The following is a 21,330-nucleotide window of genomic DNA, read 5'->3' on the forward strand; positions in this document are numbered from 1 at the left end:
ACTTATAGATATACTGTTAGATACTTAGTAATGACTTATAGATATACTGTTTGATACTTAGTAATGACTTATAGATATACTGTTAGATACTTAGTAATGACTTATAGACATACTGTTAGATACTTAGTAATGACTTATAGATATACTGTTAGATACTTAGTAATGACTTATAGATATACTGTTAGATACTTAGTAATGATTTATAGACATACTGTTAGATACTTAGTAATGACTTATAGATATACTGTTTGATACTTAGTAATGACTTATAGACATACTGTTAGATACTTAGTAATGACTCATAGACATACTGTTAGATACTTAGTAATGACTCATAGACATACTGTTAGATACTTAGTAATGATTTATAGATATACTGTTAGATACTTAGTAATGACTTATAGATATACTGTTAGATACTTAGTAATGACTTATAGATATACTGTTAGATACTTAGTAATGACTTATAGATATACTGTTAGATACTTAGTAATGACTTATAGATATACTGTTAGATACTTAGTAATGACTTATAGACATACTGTTAGATACTTAGTAATGACTTATAGATATACTGTTAGATACTTAGTAATGACTTATAGATATACTGTTAGATACTTAGTAATGACTTATAGATATACTGTTAGATACTTAGTAATGACTTATAGATATACTGTTAGATACTTAGTAATGACTTATAGATATACTGTTAGATACTTAGTAATGACTTATAGATATACTGTTAGATATTTAGTAATGACTTATAGATATACTGTTTGATACTTAGTAATGACTTATAGATATACTGTTAGATACTTAGTAATGACTCATAGACATACTGTTAGATACTTAGTAATGACTTATAGATATACTGTTAGATACTTAGTAATGACTTATAGATATACTGTTAGATACTTAGTAATGATTTATAGATATACTGTTAGATACTTAGTAATGACTCATAGACATACTGTTAGATACTTAGTAATGACTTATAGACATACTGTTAGATACTTAGTAATGACTTATAGATATACTGTTAGATACTTAGTAATGACTTATAGATATACTGTTAGATACTTAGTAATGATTTATAGACATACTGTTAGATACTTAGTAATGACTTATAGATATACTGTTAGATACTTAGTAATGATTTATAGACATACTGTTAGATACTTAGTAATGATTTATAGATATACTGTTAGATACTTAGTAATGACTTATAGATATACTGTTAGATACTTAGTAATGACTTATAGATATACTGTTAGATACTTAGTAATGACTTATAGATATACTGTTAGATACTTAGTAATGACTTATAGATATACTGTTAGATACTTAGTAATGACTTATAGATATACTGTTAGATACTTAGTAATGATTTATAGATATACTGTTAGATACTTAGTAATGACTTATAGATATACTGTTAGATATTTAGTAATGATTTATAGATATACTGTTAGATATTTAGTAATGACTTATAGATATACTGTTAGATACTTAGTAATGATTTATAGATATACTGTTAGATACTTAGTAATGACTTATAGATATACTGTTAGATACTTAGTAATGACTTATAGATATACTGTTAGATACTTAGTAATGACTTATAGATATACTGTTAGATACTTAGTAATGACTTATAGATATACTGTTAGATACTTAGTAATGACTTGTAGATATACTGTTAGATACTTAGTAATGATTTATAGACATACTGTTAGATACTTAGTAATGACTTATAGACATACTGTTAGATACTTAGTAATGACTTATAGATATACTGTTAGATACTTAGTAATGACTTATAAACATACTGTTAGATACTTAGTAATGATTAATATACATGCTGTTGGATACATAGTTATTATTATGTTTACTTATATTTTGCCACAAAGGTTTGGTAGCGCCCTACATAGGCGTAAAACATAAAAACATTTTGCATGGATATGTACTAATACAGATAGTAACTTAACTTTACAAAAAATTATTAGCGTTATCAAATTACATAGCTACTGTGCATAGAAAATATAAGGGGAAGAAGTCCCGAGAGCTTACATTCTAGAGGATGGCTGGCCTCATCCTCCCTGATGTGACTGCTGGATTCAACACTATTAACCACCCTCTCCTCCTTCACAACACGCCATACCGCAGGCCTCGGACCCCTCCCAGCTCCCCCCGCGGCGCACACATCCTTCTGTGCATGCGCAGAAGGATGCTAGAGAGAGACTTCTGGGTGTTAAATCCAGAAGTCCCTCTCTCCGAAGCTATCATAAAGGGCAGCTCTTATCGGGAGAGGTGTCCTTTGCAAAATGTAATCGCATTTCTAAGTACTGTACATAATGGGGTAATCAACCTTGGCATGTACCCCATAAGTGGCGGGATGTACCGCATTGCGGATGCAATGCTTACTACATCCTGCCCTCAGTCCGGCCACTTCCATGACCATAATATTTTTAAGATTCGGCCATTCCTCATCCCCAAATGCTACTAATTTCTTATCGTCACTTATCACGACAAAGAGAAATGAAGTATCGTCTGAATTTAACAAAATTCACAACCGGGGACAGGGATTTCGATAGGACCCCATCCCTGCGATGCGCAAAAGTAAAGTGATCAGTAATGCGATCACTTTTCTTGTGGGTTACTTCCAGATACTGCATCGGACCACACGTGTGCGAGCGGCCATTGCCGGGTAAATGTTGCAATCTATTGCGCATTGGCTACTGGCAATTCTGGCAAATTCGAGATTTTAGAAGCCCCCACAGACACCTATATGGGGTGGGGGGCTGCTTTTGTCAATGAAAACAGGGGATCACAGCGCATATGAATGATATTGGCGGTGGTCCCCTGTACATACATACGATGCTTAATATTTGTGGGTACCCCCGAAAATGGGTATTTTCAGGGATATTCCGCAAATATTTTTTGATAAATATGCTCCTGAGACCCTCATCCATGTTCTCATCATTTCCCTTCTTGGCTACTGTAACAATATTCTCCTCTCTGGCCTCCCTGTATGTCACATCTCCCCTCTTCAGTCTACGCTTAATGCTGCTGCTCATCACATTATCCCTCTCACCACACAGCATTCGCCTCCCCTAAATGAGCTCAAATATCAGGACTGTCTCATAAAAAGGGGGACTGTTTGGGGGTATGATAAAATGGAAGATACTTTATAAGATCGATAATAATGATACATTCTGCTGCTGAATTTCATTCAATGACTGTAACATATGACAAACGTGACTGATGCAAAATATAAAACTGATTCTACTAGAGAGGTATCATCAAACCCTTGATATTTTTCTAATGAAATTTGATATAAAAGCTATTTCACCCTGGGAATGCCGCAGGTACTCCTGTTGCAGGGTGTACCAGCAGTGCTTGTGTCCTTACGTTTTATTCTGCCAAAAATAACAAAAAATAAAAATGCAGAGTTGTACGTTCATGGCTATTCCTCTGTAATGTAAAATAAGTTAAACATACAGGGCAAAATTTACTAAGCGGAGGGTTCTAAACCCCTGCGGTTTGCTGGCGGTTTGACGGCGGGTTCTATTCTGTTCTAAACCCCAACGGTTTGGAGGCGGTTTGACGGCGGGTTCTATTCTGTTCTAAAACCCTGGGGTTTGGTGGCGGTTTTGCAGTAGTTTATAAATAACAGCCCTGTTCTATTCTATTCTAAAATTGGTTTTGACAGCAGTTTTGCAGCGGTTTTGGCCTTAGTAAATCTGCAGCAAAACTGCTGCCAAACTACAGTCAAAACACATTTTAGAATAGAAAAGAACAGGGCTGGCATTTAGAAGCCGCTGCAAAACCACCTCCAAACCTCCGGGGTTTAGAACAGAATAGAACCTGCCATCAATCCGCCACCAAACCGCCGAGGTTTAGAACCCGCCGCTTAGTAAATTTTGCCCACAGTATAAAAGTAAACTCAACCCGACTTTGTCAATGAATCTGGAAATCTTGGATTATGTATTGTACTGTTATGTACCTGCACATTTCCCTGCACAGCCCTGCGTACCCGGCGCACACAGCTGTCCTCTTCTCCAATACATCTTCTGCTCTGTGTAACTTCTGGGAGAGGCCGAGATACCCTTCAACGTCATAGCCTGGGAGAAGACAGTACTCAGAAAGGTACAGTGTACTCATGACAGGTAAGACATCATAAATGAGTGCTATAATACTTGTATTTGCCGTCTGTATTCTATAATGTATTGGGATGCCGGCATTCAAAATCCTGATAGGATTAGATATCCTGTATCCTAAGCCCTAACCCTCCCTCACCTTTCCCGCAGCCTAACCGCCCCCTCCACAGCCTAACCCTAACCATTCCCCTAGTGTCTAACTTTAACCCCTAACCCTTCACCTAACCCTAATACTTACCATCGGGATTCTGGACCCGGGATTCCAACTGCTGTCGGGATTCTAAATGCCAGCATCCCCACCACAGGAATGCAGACTACATCCCTTCTAGAATACAGATGAATTAAAAACACGGCCACAAGTGCTCCATAGTACACTTTAATAACAACGGTTTCCCTGAGGTTTTTCCTGATGCAGGAGCTACTTACAGTACAGCGACAGCGTCACAGAATTATGCTGGTCACTAGTATCACACAGTATACCGCTGCAACACCAATATATGGCTCTCTGACTTTATAAATTAATGATACAAAAGGTGCCGACTGTAGTCGTCCCAAATTTACATAACTTATGTTTTTATCATATAAACGTTCTATCGTCAGATGATAGATGTGACCCATAAACTTAAACTATACTTAACTACAATAAACACACGAGACCAAGTTATGCCATTTAAAAGATAAGTGTTAGCTTTATTTAGTTACAATGGTAGGTATGGTGGCAGGAGAAAGAACGGCAAACAACCAGCGTCCACTTGTCTTAGGCCAAAAGTATATTACAACTTGCGAGGGCCAACTATCCCAGACAAGGACAAGCGTGATCTTAAAACTTGCAAGGGCCAACTCTCCCTTTCAGAGCAAGTGATGCGGCCCCAACACCCATGCACCAATCATCCTGCTCTGTCGAGAGGTGCTGCTGACTACAATAGGGTGAAATCAGCCTAATCAGTGCATTGAAGGGGTGCGCACCGCTCATACTGCCGCAAGATGGACGCTTCAATATTGCCGGTCTTTTCCTGCTATGAAATAAAGCCGACACAAGACAAAATAGGGGAGGAAGGGTGGGAGATCAAATTCAAAGAGGCAGAGCTAAGACTGTAGATTCCCCACACCCTCTCACATAACACACCCCCTAACCTCTCATCCTATCACCACACCCTCTCACATAACACACCCCCTAACCTCTCATCCTATCACCACACCCTCTCACATAACACACCCCCTAACCTCTCATCCTATCACCACACCCTCTCACATAACACGCCCCCTAACCTCTCATCCTATCACCACACCCTCTCACATAACACGTCCCCTAACCTCTCATCCTATCACCACACCCTCTCACATAACACGTCCCCTAACCTCTCATCCTATCACCACACCCTCTCACATAACACGCCCCCTAACCTCTCATCCTATCACCACACCCTCTCACATAACACACCCCCTAACCTCTCATCCTATCACCACACCCTCTCACATAACACACCCCCTAACCTCTCATCCTATCACCACACCCTCTCACATAACACACCCCCTAACCTCTCATCCTATCACCACACCCTCTCACATAACACACCCCCTAACCTCTCATCCTATCACCACACCCTCTCACATAACACGCCCCCTAACCTCTCATCCTATCACCACACCCTCTCACATAACACGCCCCCTAAACTCTCATCCTATCACCACACCCTCTCACATAACACGTCCCCTAACCTCTCATCCTATCACCACACCCTCTCACATAACACGCCCCCTAACCTCTCATCCTATCACCACACCCTCTCACATAACACACCCCCTAACCTCTCATCCTATCACCACACCCTCTCACATAACACACCCCCTAACCTCTCATCCTATCACCACACCCTCTCACATAACACACCCCCTAACCTCTCATCCTATCACCACACCCTCTCACATAACACGCCCCCTAACCTCTCATCCTATCACCACACCCTCTCACATAACACGTCCCCTAACCTCTCATCCTATCACCACACCCTCTCACATAACACGTCCCCTAACCTCTCATCCTATCACCACACCCTCTCACATAACATGCCCCCTAACCTCTCATCCTATCACCACACCCTCTCACATAACACACCCCCTAACCTCTCATCCTATCACCACACCCTCTCACATAACACACCCCCTAACCTCTCATCCTATCACCACACCCTCTCACATAACACACCCCCTAACCTCTCATCCTATCACCACACCCTCTCACATAACACACCCCCTAACCTCTCATCCTATCACCACACCCTCTCACATAACACGCCCCCTAACCTCTCATCCTATCACCACACCCTCTCACATAACACGCCCCCTAAACTCTCATCCTATCACCACACCCTCTCACATAACACGTCCCCTAACCTCTCATCCTATCACCACACCCTCTCACATAACACGCCCCCTAACCTCTCATCCTATCACCACACCCTCTCACATAACACGCCCCTAACCTCTCATCCTATCACCACACCCTCTCACATAACATGCCCCCTAACTTCTCATCCTATCACCACACCCTCTCACATAACACGCCCCCTAACCTCTCAGCCTATCACTACACCCTCTCACATAACACGCCCCCTAACCTCTCATCCTATAATCACACCCTCTCACATAACATGCCCCCTAACTTCTCATCCTATCATCACACCCACTCACATAATACGCCCCCTAACCTCTCATCCTATCACCACACCCTCCCACATAACACGTCCCCTAACCTCTCATCCTATCACCACACACACTCTCACATAACACAGCCCCTAACCTCTCCTATCACCACACCCTCCCTCATAACACGCCCCCTAACCTCTCATCCTATCACCACACCCTCTCACATAACACGTCCCCTAACCTCTCATCCTATCACCACACCCTCTCACATAACACGCCCCCTAACCTCTCATCCTATCACCACACCCTCTCACATAACACGCCCCCTAACCTCTCATCCTATCACCACACCCTCTCACATAACACACCCCCTAACCTCTCATCCTATCACCACACCCTCTCACATAACACACCCCCTAACCTCTCATCCTATCACCACACCCTCTCACATAACACACCCCCTAACCTCTCATCCTATCACCACACCCTCTCACATAACACACCCCCTAACCTCTCATCCTATCACCACACCCTCTCACATAACACGCCCCCTAACCTCTCATCCTATCACCACACCCTCTCACATAACACGCCCCCTAAACTCTCATCCTATCACCACACCCTCTCACATAACACGTCCCCTAACCTCTCATCCTATCACCACACCCTCTCACATAACACGCCCCCTAACCTCTCATCCTATCACCACACCCTCTCACATAACACGCCCCTAACCTCTCATCCTATCACCACACCCTCTCACATAACATGCCCCCTAACTTCTCATCCTATCACCACACCCTCTCACATAACACGCCCCCTAACCTCTCAGCCTATCACTACACCCTCTCACATAACACGCCCCCTAACCTCTCATCCTATAATCACACCCTCTCACATAACATGCCCCCTAACTTCTCATCCTATCACCACACCCACTCACATAATACGCCCCCTAACCTTTCATCCTATCACCACACCCTCCCACATAACACGTCCCCTAACCTCTCATCCTATCACCACACACACTCTCACATAACACAGCCCCTAACCTCTCCTATCACCACACCCTCCCTCATAACACGCCCCCTAACCTCTCATCCTATCACCACACCCTCTCACATAACACGTCCCCTAACCTCTCATCCTATCACCACACCCTCTCACATAACACGCCCCCTAACCTCTCATCCTATCACCACACCCTCTCACATAACACGCCCCCTAACCTCTCATCCTATCACCACACCCTCTCACATAACACGTCCCCTAACCTCTCATCCTATCACCACACCCTCTCACATAACACGCCCCCTAACCTCTCATCCTATCACCACACCCTCTCACATAACACGCCCCTAACCTCTCATCCTATCACCACACCCTCTCACATAACATGCCCCCTAACTTCTCATCCTATCACCACACCCTCTCACATAACACGCCCCCTAACCTCTCAGCCTATCACCACACCCTCTCACATAACACGCCCCCTAACCTCTCATCCTATAATCACACCCTCTCACATAACACGCCCCCTAACTTCTCATCCTATCACCACACCCACTCACATAATACGCCCCCTAACCTCTCATCCTATCACCACACCCTCCCACATAACACGTCCCCTAACCTCTCATCCTATCACCACACACACTCTCACATAACACAGCCCCTAACCTCTCCTATCACCACACCCTCCCTCATAACACGCCCCCTAACCTCTCATCCTATCACCACACCCTCTCACATAACACGTCCCCTAACCTCTCATCCTATCACCACACCCTCTCACATAACACGCCCCCTAACCTCTCATCCTTTCACCACACCCTCTCACATAACACGCCCCTAACCTCTCATCCTATCACCACACCCTCTCACATAACATGCCCCCTAACCTCTCAGCCTATCACTACACCCTCTCACATAACACACCCCCTAACCTCTCATCCTATCACCACACCCTCTCACATAACACACCCCCTAACCTCTCATCCTATCACCACACCCTCTCACATAACACGCCCCCTAACCTCTCATCCTATCACCACACCCTCTCACATAACACGCCCCCTAACCTCTCATCCTATCACCACACCCTCTCACATAACACACCCCCTAACCTCTCATCCTATCACCACACCCTCTCACATAACACACCCCCTAACCTCTCATCCTATCACCACACCCTCTCACATAACACACCCCCTAACCTCTCATCCTATCACCACACCCTCTCACATAACACACCCCCTAACCTCTCATCCTATCACCACACCCTCTCACATAACACACCCCCTAACCTCTCATCCTATCACCACACCCTCTCACATAACACGCCCCCTAACCTCTCATCCTATCACCACACCCTCTCACATAACACGCCCCCTAACCTCTCATCCTATCACCACACCCTCTCACATAACACGCCCCTAACCTCTCATCCTATCACCACACCCTCTCACATAACATGCCCCCTAACTTCTCATCCTATCACCACACCCTCTCACATAACACGCCCCCTAACCTCTCAGCCTATCACTACACCCTCTCACATAACACGCCCCCTAACCTCTCATCCTATAATCACACCCTCTCACATAACATGCCCCCTAACTTCTCATCCTATCACCACACCCACTCACATAATACGCCCCCTAACCTCTCATCCTATCACCACACCCTCCCACATAACACGTCCCCTAACCTCTCATCCTATCACCACACACACTCTCACATAACACAGCCCCTAACCTCTCCTATCACCACACCCTCCCTCATAACACGCCCCCTAACCTCTCATCCTATCACCACACCCTCTCACATAACACGTCCCCTAACCTCTCATCCTATCACCACACCCTCTCACATAACACGCCCCCTAACCTCTCATCCTATCACCACACCCTCTCACATAACACGCCCCCTAACCTCTCATCCTATCACCACACCCTCTCACATAACACACCCCCTAACCTCTCATCCTATCACCACACCCTCTCACATAACACACCCCCTAACCTCTCATCCTATCACCACACCCTCTCACATAACACACCCCCTAACCTCTCATCCTATCACCACACCCTCTCACATAACACACCCTCTAACCTCTCATCCTATCACCACACCCTCTCACATAACACGCCCCCTAACCTCTCATCCTATCACCACACCCTCTCACATAACACGCCCCCTAAACTCTCATCCTATCACCACACCCTCTCACATAACACGTCCCCTAACCTCTCATCCTATCACCACACCCTCTCACATAACACGCCCCCTAACCTCTCATCCTATCACCACACCCTCTCACATAACACGCCCCTAACCTCTCATCCTATCACCACACCCTCTCACATAACATGCCCCCTAACTTCTCATCCTATCACCACACCCTCTCACATAACATGCCCCCTAACCTCTCAGCCTATCACTACACCCTCTCACATAACACGCCCCCTAACCTCTCATCCTATAATCACACCCTCTCACATAACATGCCCCCTAACTTCTCATCCTATCACCACACCCACTCACATAATACGCCCCCTAACCTCTCATCCTATCACCACACCCTCCCACATAACACGTCCCCTAACCTCTCATCCTATCACCACACACACTCTCACATAACACAGCCCCTAACCTCTCCTATCACCACACCCTCCCTCATAACACGCCCCCTAACCTCTCATCCTATCACCACACCCTCTCACATAACACGTCCCCTAACCTCTCATCCTATCACCACACCCTCTCACATAACACGCCCCCTAACCTCTCATCCTATCACCACACCCTCTCACATAACACGCCCCTAACCTCTCATCCTATCACCACACCCTCTCACATAACATGCCCCCTAACCTCTCAGCCTATCACTACACCCTCTCACATAACACACCCCCTAACCTCTCATCCTATCACCACACCCTCTCACATAACACACCCCCTAACCTCTCATCCTATCACCACACCCTCTCACATAACACGCCCCCTAACCTCTCATCCTATCACCACACCCTCTCACATAACACGTCCCCTAACCTCTCATCCTATCACCACACCCTCTCACATAACACACCCCCTAACCTCTCATCCTATCACCACACCCTCTCACATAACACACCCCCTAACCTCTCATCCTATCACCACACCCTCTCACATAACACACCCCCTAACCTCTCATCCTATCACCACACCCTCTCACATAACACGCCCCCTAACCTCTCATCCTATCACCACACCCTCTCACATAACACGCCCCCTAACCTCTCATCCTATCACCACACCCTCTCACATAACACGTCCCCTAACCTCTCATCCTATCACCACACCCTCTCACATAACACGCCCCCTAACCTCTCATCCTATCACCACACCCTCTCACATAACACGCCCCCTAACCTCTCATCCTATCACCACACCCTCTCACATAACACGTCCCCTAACCTCTCATCCTATCACCACACCCTCTCACATAACACGCCCCCTAACCTCTCATCCTATCACCACACCCTCTCACATAACACGCCCCTAACCTCTCATCCTATCACCACACCCTCTCACATAACATGCCCCCTAACTTCTCATCCTATCACCACACCCTCTCACATAACACGCCCCCTAACCTCTCAGCCTATCACTACACCCTCTCACATAACACGCCCCCTAACCTCTCATCCTATAATCACACCCTCTCACATAACATGCCCCCTAACTTCTCATCCTATCACCACACCCTCTCACATAACACGCCCCCTAACCTCTCATCCTATAATCACACCCTCTCACATAACACGCCCCCTAACCTCTCATCCTATAATCACACCCACTCACATAACACGTCCCCTAACTTCTCATCCTATCACCACACCCTCTCACATAACATGCCCCCTAACTTCTCATCCTATCACCACACCCTCTCACATAACACGCCCCCTAACCTCTCAGCCTATCACTACACCCTCTCACATAACACGCCCCCTAACCTCTCATCCTATAATCACACCCTCTCACATAACATGCCCCCTAACTTCTCATCCTATCACCACACCCTCTCACATAACACGCCCCCTAACCTCTCATCCTATAATCACACCCTCTCACATAACACGCCCCCTAACCTCTCATCCTATAATCACACCCACTCACATAACACGTCCCCTAACCTCTCATCCTATCACCACACACACTCTCACATAACACAGCCCCTAACCTCTCATCCTATCACCACACCCTCTCACATAACACGTCCCCTAACCTCTCATCCTATCACCACACCCTCTCACATAACACGCCCCCTAACCTCTCATCCTATCACCACACCCTCTCACATAACACGCCCCCTAACCTCTCATCCTATCACCACACCCTCTCACATAACACGCCCCTAACCTCTCATCCTATCACCACACCCTCTCACATAACATGCCCCCTAACCTCTCAGCCTATCACTACACCCTCTCACATAACTCGCCCCCTAACCTCTCATCCTATCATCACACCCTCTCACATAACATGCCCCTAACCTCTCATCCTATCACCACACCCTCTCACATAACACGCTCCCTAACCTCTCATCCTATCACCACACCCTCTCACATAACACGCCCCCTAACCTCTCAGCCTATCACTACACCCTCTCACATAACACGCCCCCTAACCTCTCATCCTATCATCACACCCTCCCACATAACATGCCCCCTAACTTCTCATCCTATCACTACACCCACTCACATAACACGCCCCCTAACCTCTCATCCTATCACCACACCCTCCCACATAACACGCCCCCTAACCTCTCATCCTATCACCACACACACTCTCACATAACACAGCCCCTAACCTCTCCTATCACCACACCCTCCCACATAACACGCCCCCTAACCTCTCCTCCTATCACCACACCCTCCCACATAACACGCCCCCTAACCTCTCATCCTATCACCACACCCTCTCACATAACACGCCCCCCAACCTCTCATCCTATCACCACACCCTCCCACATAACACGCCCCCTAACCTCTCATCCTATCACCACACTCTCTCACATAATACGTCCCCTAACCTCTCATCCTATCACTACACCCTCCCACATAACACGCCCCCTAACCTCTCCTCCTATCACCACACCCTCTCACATAACACGCCCCCTAACCTCTCATCCTATCACTGCTGCCGACCCACTGTCAAACTAACACAAACATCCTTAACTTTATTAACCCCTCTACCCCTGACTAGAAGTTTATGTGCCCTCGGTTCTAGCTCAAACCTCCCTTATATTTATTACAATATCTTGGTATATTTTAAATGTATTTGTACCGTGCAACCCCACAGATAACTACACGTAATAAGAGTTTGGAATAATGCCTTCATCTTTAGCTTTGTTTTCAATACTTAAAATGCACTGAACGCACGTGAGAATAAGCCCTTTGGCACAATCTATGGTACAAACAATTTTGTATTTGCCGGAGAATTGTGAGAGATTCTACTATATATTATAATCTTTGTGAAGAGATGCTTGGACTACTTCATGTCACTGACCAACTGAGAATAGGACAGAAACCAGTCTAGAGAATATGGGCCCTCATTCAGAGCCGTACGCTCTGAGCAGAGCGCACGCTCTGAATGAGGGCCGGGCTCCATTTTCATGGAGCGTCCTCCTGGACGCTCGTATAGCTGTGGGTCACCACCCACAGGCTATACGAGCGTGCATTGTGATGGTCGCGATGGACGAGACCATCGCGACCATCGAATTTGCGAGCCGGAGCCTGCGGTTGAGGTTTTCAACCGCAAGCTCCGGAGTGATTTTGGCTCTATCAGAGCCAAAATCACTCCCACTGACATCACTAGTGATGTCAGTGGGCCGGCTTTTGACGGGAGGCGTTCCCGTGGGAACGCCCCCGTCAGGGAGGCATGCCCCTGGCACGCCCACCAAAGGGGGCGTGCTGTCAATCAACATTGACAGCACGCCCCCTTTGATCGGACACAACGAGCGAAGGACTTTCCTTCGCTCGTCACGTCTGGCGCATGCGCACGACGAAGCTCCCTCTGTCGTGCGCATGCTCAGTCCATAACATCGACCCACTTGCGAGCGGACAGCCGCTCGCGAGTGGGTCTGAATCAGGCCCTTGGACCTCATTCAGAGGCGGTCGGAGGATGCAAGCGGTCGCTCAGAAACTGGGCGGCTGCTTGCATCCTGACCGCCTGCCTCTGTTGCGGTCGTTAGGCTGTGGGTTTACACCCACAGCTCTAACGACCGTTCGGGTGATGGTCGCGATGGTCAGAGACTATCGCGACCATCTGTCAGAGCCGGAAGCTCTCCACTGACATCACTAGTGATGTCAGTGGGGCCTCCCCCAAACGGTAGGCGTTCCCATGGGAACGCCTCCGTTTGGGCTGCCACCCCCCGGCCCGCCTTCCAAACTGTCGAGCAAAAAATCGACAGCTCGCCCCCTTTGGAAAGAGACCCGCTACGACCAGCGCTGTCGGTCGTAGCGGGTCTCACGCATGCGCACGAGGGAGCCGGCTTTCTCGTGCGCATGCGCACTGGCCAAACATCGAGGCGGCCGTGCGGTCGTAGACCGTACGGCCGCCTCTGAATAAGGTCCTATATTCCATGTAACGTCTCTGAAATCACAGCCATCACCCTCAACGCAGACTGAACGCCACCACATTGGGCAGCAGGAACGGAGATATATATGTAGGTGGTAGGCCCGGTTACACTTTATTATATTTACATTTAGAATGTTTTATTTATATGATATAAACATTATACTGTGGTCTCAGTCAGTGCTAAATTATTTCCATGCATTTGTGTTGTACAGATGGAATACAGGCTAGTCAGGCTGGACATGGCGAGCTTGTACAGTGGGGTATAGGACAATGTGGGAGAGGGGGTGAAAATTTAAATGGAAGGCTGGCTGGTGAAATGTTTTGTTTTGTTTCAATGCCATTTTTTTTTATTGTAGTGCAGCCTAAATGGTATTTACTTACTGATGTTATGGCAAAGCCAGACCCATATTGCTCGAATCTTCTCAATGTTATTTTTGGACTTTTCTGTGATTTTATGTACTATTTCCTTTACTGATACATTTTGTGAATTAATCTGAAAAACAAGTGCAAGAGTATACATTAGCACTACTGCTTGTACACCATTCTATTGGCTGAACCAATTTTAATGAGAAAACAACCTATAAATAGACTACCAGTGATATCATTGAGAATGCAGCCTATCCAGTCACTAGGAACCAGTGATATCATTGAGAATGCAGCCTATCCAGTCACTAGGAGCTAGTGATATCATTGAGAATGCAGCCTATCCAGTCACTAGGAGCTAGTGACATCACTGAGAATGCACCCTATCCAGTCACTAGGAACCAGTGACATCACTGAGAATGTAGCCTATCCAGTCACTAGGAGCTAGTGACATCACTGAGAATGCAGCCTGTCCAGTCACTAGGAACCAGTGACATCACTCAGAATGTAGCCTATCCAGTCACTAGGAACCAGTGATATAATTGAGAATGCAGCCTATCCAGTCACTAGGAACCAGTGACATCACTGAGAATGCAGCCTATCCAGTCACTAGGAACCAGTGACATCACTGAGAATGCGGCCTATCCAGTCACTAGGAACCAGTGATATAATTGAGAATGCAGCCTACCCAGTCACTAGGAACCAGTGATATCATTGAGAAAGCAGCCTATCCAGTCGCTAGGAGCTAGTGACATCACTGAGAATGCAGCCTGTCCAGTCACTAGGAACCAGTGACATCACTGAGAATGTAGCCTATCCAGTCACTAAGAACCAGTGATATCATTGAGAATGCAGCCTGTCCAGTCACTAGGAACCAGTGACATCACTGAGAATGCAGCCTATCCAGTCACTAGGAACCAGTGACATCACTGAGAATGTAGCCTATCCAGTCACTAGGAAAGAGTGACATCACTGAGAATGCAGCCTATCCACTCACTAGGAGCCAGTGACATCACTGAGAATGCAGGCTATCCACTCACTAGGAACCAGTGACATCACTGAGAATGTAGCCTATCCAGTCACTAGGAGCTAGTGACATCACTGAGAATGCAGCCTGTCCAGTCACTAGGAACCAGTGACATCACTGAGAATGTAGCCTATCCAGTCACTAGGAACCAGTGATATCATTGAGAATGCAGCCTATCCATTCACTAGGAACCAGTGACATCACTGAGAATGCAGCCTATCCAGTCACAAGGAACCAGTGACATCACTGAGAATGCGGCCTATCCAGTCACTAGGAACCAGTGATATCATTGAGAATCCAGCCTGTCCAGTCACTAGGAACCAGTGATATCATTGAGAATGCAGCCTATCCAGTCACTAGGAACCAGTGATATCATTGAGAATGCAGCCTATCCAGTCACTAGGAGCTAGTGACATCACTGAGAATGCAGCCTGTCCAGTCACTAGGAACCAGTGACATCACTGAGAATGTAGCCTATCCAGTCACTAGGAACCATTGTTATCATTGAGAATGCAGCCTATCCAGTCACTAGGAACCAGTGACATCACTGAGAAATCAGCCTATCCAGTCACTAGGAACCAGTGACATCACTGAGAATGTAGCCTATCCAGTCACTAGGAACCAGTGATATCACTGAGAATGCAGCCTATCCACTCACTAGGAGCCAGTGACATCAATGAGAATGCAGCCTATCCTTTCACTAATGAGAAAACAACCTATAAATAGACTACCAGTGATATCGTTGAGAGTGCAGCCTATCCAGTCACTAGGAACCAGTGACATCACTGAGAATGCAGCCTATCCAGTCACTAGGAACCAGTGACATCACTGAGAATGCAGCCTATCCAGCCACTAGGAACCAGTGACATCACTGAGAATGCAGCCTATCCAGTCACTAGGAGCCAGTGACATCACTGAGAATGCAGCCTATCCAGTCACTAGGAACCAGTGACATCATTGAGAATGCAGCCTATCCAGTCACTAGGAACCAGTGACATAACTGAGAATGTAGCCTATCCAGTCACTAGGAGCCAGTGACATCACTGAGAATGCAGCCTATCCAGCCACTAGGAACCAGTGACATCACTGAGAATGCAGCCTATCCAGCCACTAGGAACCAGTGACATCACTGAGAATGCAGCCTATCCAGTCACTAGGAGCCAGTGACATCACTGAGAATGCAGCCTATCCAGCCACTAGGAACCAGTGACATCACTGAGAATGCAGCCTATCCAGCCACTAGGAACCAGTGACATCACTGAGAATTTAAAGTGATGAGGCTTTATTTTTACAGAATAAAAAATTAATTTAACACCACTTTAAGGAAAGTTTTATTCCATTCTCTGCCCATTTCATTATAGAACACTGCCCTTTTAGGTCTGGAACATTATAGATCCACAAGTCAACAAAAATGAATAAAACCAATATAAGAATATGAAGATACCTGATTGCTCAAGGAAAGAACATAGTTATCGACGTGGGTGAAACCAGTTGCTGGGAGCAATTCTTCCCTCTTCTTCCTCTTTAAGGGCTTTATCTCAGAAGGATTCATGCTGAAATCACATCCTCTTCCATGGTCCACCAGGGTGCTGTCTGCAGGCTGCATAGAGATAATATTCCTGTGGTCGCCACTAGATTTTGACTTGGCCACAGAAGTCCTTTCATCAGAACTCTCATGAAGATTAACCTTTGTTGACCAGAAATTGAAAATTTCTTTCCTCCTTTCAGAATCTGTCACCTCTTTTCCTCGACAGCTCGTGACCTTGAGGGTTCTTGACTTCTGCTCGATGACCATCGGGTGAGATGTTTTACTAGCGTTGTGAATGACCGCATGGTTACTCTTATGTAACTCATGTATGTTCCCATTCTGAAAGTCAAGAGTTTTGGACTTGGAAGACAAGTTGGTCTCGCCATTAGCTTGAATGACTCGCTCACGGTCTTGATTGGACTGAGAGGGCCCTTTTGAAATTTTTTTGTAATTTTTGTTATAGTTGACATTTTTTGGCGAAAGAACTTTCATGGGAAGGGACTTTTCACATTGACCATTTTCAGAAATTGTCCCAATACCATTACTACGACCCATTTTCATGTGCTTTTGTTCCTACAGTTTGCAGCCTACATGGACAAAAATAGAGGACAAAAATCAGCGTTATGTGAGAGTAGGTCTTTTGAAGGACATGTAGCACTTTGGTTCGGGCTCTCAATACTCCTTTGTCACTTAACAGCTGCATGTTCTTCTATGGGCAATACATCAACATGTAAAATAGAGGACATGCGCCAAAAAAAGTTGCAAAAGCAGAACAAAGTATCAATGGTGATATAATGTCAGTAACAATAGAGGAAAGGAAGGCTTGCTTATGTGGCAGCTGGAATGCATTGCGTTTCCGCACTCTAGCTAGTTCACAAGGACAATTTCACCAGATCTCTTAGTCAGCGCCTCCCTCTCTGTGCATAATGGCAAAAGGAAGGAAGCTGAGAACTTGCAAAAGTGCAAATTGGGGAGTCCCAAAGCCTCTCTGCATATGTCATGTGACTGTGGTTGCCATGGTAGTCACATGACAGCAAACTTTAAATCAATAATAGCATCTTGAAAGGAACAATGGACACTACCATGTATCTTGTTACAGCCAGACAAAGGGACTTCCCCCTTTTTTCATGGGATTGCAGCATTAGGTTAATAGTGAGGCGTGACAACCTAAATTTAGTGACTAACCCTAACCCTCCCCCTAGTGCCTAAATCCTAAACCTAACCCTCCACTAACTCCCGATACTTACCTTCGGGATGCTGGTGGTCGGGATTGCGGTGACGGGATCCCGTTGTGTCGGGATTTCGACGCTGGTATTTCAACTGTCGGCATCCGGTACGACGGGATGCTGACTACATCCCCTTACATAGAGGCGTGTATATTCAGTGTTGTTGCTATATAAATGTCACTAAATTTCTGTATGGAATGTTAATGAATGTCTCTGTATGCACTGCAATCTCTGACACATGCAGGTTTACCATAAATAACGAGGATTACTATTAGCTTGCACTGAAGGCCAGCTATGTGTATTATTAGCTGTGCCGGGAATCTATACGGTGTAACCATCAAACAACCTGTCGTTCAACATTGGTCAATCATCCTACATTCTAATTCCTTGGATTGTTTCTCTACACAGTAATAATTGTTTATATTCATGCAAAATAATTGATGGAAACAACCATTCCTGACTGTTGTGTCTTAATTTAAATGGGTTTGCTACAGTGGACTTATAGTCTCTATTCATGGTTCCCCTGACTACTGGTAGAAGAACTTCCCTATACCATAGTATTTGAAAAGCGGTTCAGAGAATGGAAATTTTATTGTTTCCATTTCTCTTCTCAATTTAATTTTGCCATCTGGAGATGGTGAAACGCACTGAAGTGCAGCTTGGTAGTGGGAGAGGGGAAGCGCAGTTCTTTGCTCCTGCTCCACCCCTGTGCCCAGCGCTCACTCTGTGATGTGGGCAGACACTGTGGGGGTCTATTTACTAAGGCTTGGATGGAGATAAAGTGAACAGAGATAAAGTACCAGCCAAAAAAAGCATCTGTCAATCCCCAAACCTCTGGTTCAAAGTACAAAAATACGGAGAGAAAACACTAAATAAAAAATAAAAGTTACATATATAATTATTAGATGGCTGGTGTAATATGTTACATGTAATGGGAAAGCATGAATACGTCATGTCAAATAGCAATATAGGATTCAAAGTATTAAAAACCAATTGGAATGTGTACCGACCAGTCCCCTTAAGGTAGGGGTCAGGGAACTTTTTTACCTTTTGCCCCAAAATATATTTAGATATGCCGACGTTACCCCCTTGATTTTAAAGGAAGGAAATCATATAGTAGTGCCCCCATAGTTATGCCCCTGTAATAGTGCCCCCATAGTTATGCCCCTGTAGTAGTGCCCCCATAGTTATGCACCTGTAGTAATGCCCCTGTAGTAGTGCCCCCATAGTTATGCCCCTGTAGTAGTGCCCCCATATAATGCCCCTGTAGTAGTGCCCCCATATAATACCCCTGTAGTAGTGCCCCCATAGTTATGCCCCTGTAGTAGTGCCCCCATATAATGCCCCTGTAGTAGTACCCCCATATAATGTCCCTGTAGTAGTGTCCCCATATAGTGCCCCTGTAGTAGTGCCCCCCATATAATGCCCCTGTAGTAGTGCCCCATATAATGCCCCTGTAGTAGTGCCCCCATATAATGCCCCTGTAGTAGTGCCCCATATAATGCCCCTGTAGTAGTGCCCCCATATAATGCCCCTGTAGTAGTGCCCCCATATAGTGTCCCTGTAGTAGTGCCCCCCATATAGTGCCCCTGTAGTAGTACCCCCATATAATGCCCCTGTAGTGCCGCTTGTACAAAAGAAAACCCACTTGTCTCAATCTCCGTCATGACTCTCCCATAGTGCGCATGGAGAGAGCCGGGAGCTGGTGTTCAGAAGAGAACTCCAGCATCCGGCTAACGCGGTGCTGCAGGGAAGGAGCCAGGCGCCCACTGGTAATAACATCTCAGTGGGCATCCGGCTTAGAGCCTCCCTGCGGCACTATATTATACAATGATTCATATGCATGCCCGGCTGTCCGTCCATTACCCCCAGGAATTTCATTTTTACCCCATGTGGGGTAATTTACCCCTGTTCCCTGACCACTACCTTAAGGGATTAGCAGTTCCTTTCAGAAATATAGACGGACCACCCGTATTTGTATGAGTTCAATATGGATTACAATATATGTAAAATACAAGGTCCATGTTAGCAGAATAGTGTTACAAGAGGGAGAGGAGAATTATATCCGTACAGTCCTTTAGCAAGAAGAACTCGCAGAAGATGCAGGACTGATGGATAAAAGCCACTTGGTAACTTGAAAACCGCAGAATTGTTTTGGTCAAAAATCACTGAGCATGTGGGGTTTGGTCAGTCAGACACCATATAAAGCTGACGCGTTTCACTGAGCTAGTGTCACTGATATTTTATTCTTTACGCTGCGTGCCAGGATTATGGAGGGGCTGTTTATCGGAGGACATCGCCAGACAGGTAAGTGTTACTAAATTGCTACATAACACTACTGCATATTGCCTCGGTATGATGTAATATATAGTGGTAATTACATTTTCTACATGTATAGAACCTTATATTACTAAACTGCAGTAGCATGCAACCCTTATGCTAGAAGGGGCCCACTGTGATGCTATTTTTAAAATATAATATATAAAAGTATAAATTAAAGGACTCACCTAATCCAAAAACACAAATGAACTGTTGATAATAACCTCGGCACAAGTAATAATTTACTGATAATTATCGGTTTGAGGATTGTGGTAGTCCTTTAAACTATACTTTCTTATGAATCAGAGATTATTTTTAAAATGAGGGGGCGCAATGGGTCCCTTCTAGCATTAGCACCACATGCTGCGGCCCTAATGCTGATTCCACTTCCCAATCCGGGGCCCTCTTCTTATGGGAAGAAGTGGGGCTCAGCGG

At 45.6% G+C, this 21,330-nt stretch overlaps 1 protein-coding gene across 1 annotated transcript in view; it reads right to left on the reverse strand.

The window, feature by feature from the left end:
* Nucleotides 1-21,330, reverse strand: part of LOC148501141 (kyphoscoliosis peptidase-like) — a 49,723-nt gene that overhangs the window by 14,071 nt on the left and 14,322 nt on the right. The window contains 3 exon segments of the mRNA XM_088450895.1: nucleotides 4,007-4,124; nucleotides 14,814-14,925; nucleotides 17,267-17,937. Of these exon segments, the coding sequence (XP_088307021.1) occupies nucleotides 4,007-4,124; nucleotides 14,814-14,925; nucleotides 17,267-17,911 (875 nt within the window). The 5' untranslated portion in view covers nucleotides 17,912-17,937.

This window comes from Taudactylus pleione, unplaced genomic scaffold (assembly GCF_031769625.1).
Source record: "Taudactylus pleione unplaced genomic scaffold, aTauple2 ptg000533l, whole genome shotgun sequence".
Taxonomy (NCBI): Eukaryota; Metazoa; Chordata; class Amphibia; order Anura; family Myobatrachidae; genus Taudactylus; species Taudactylus pleione.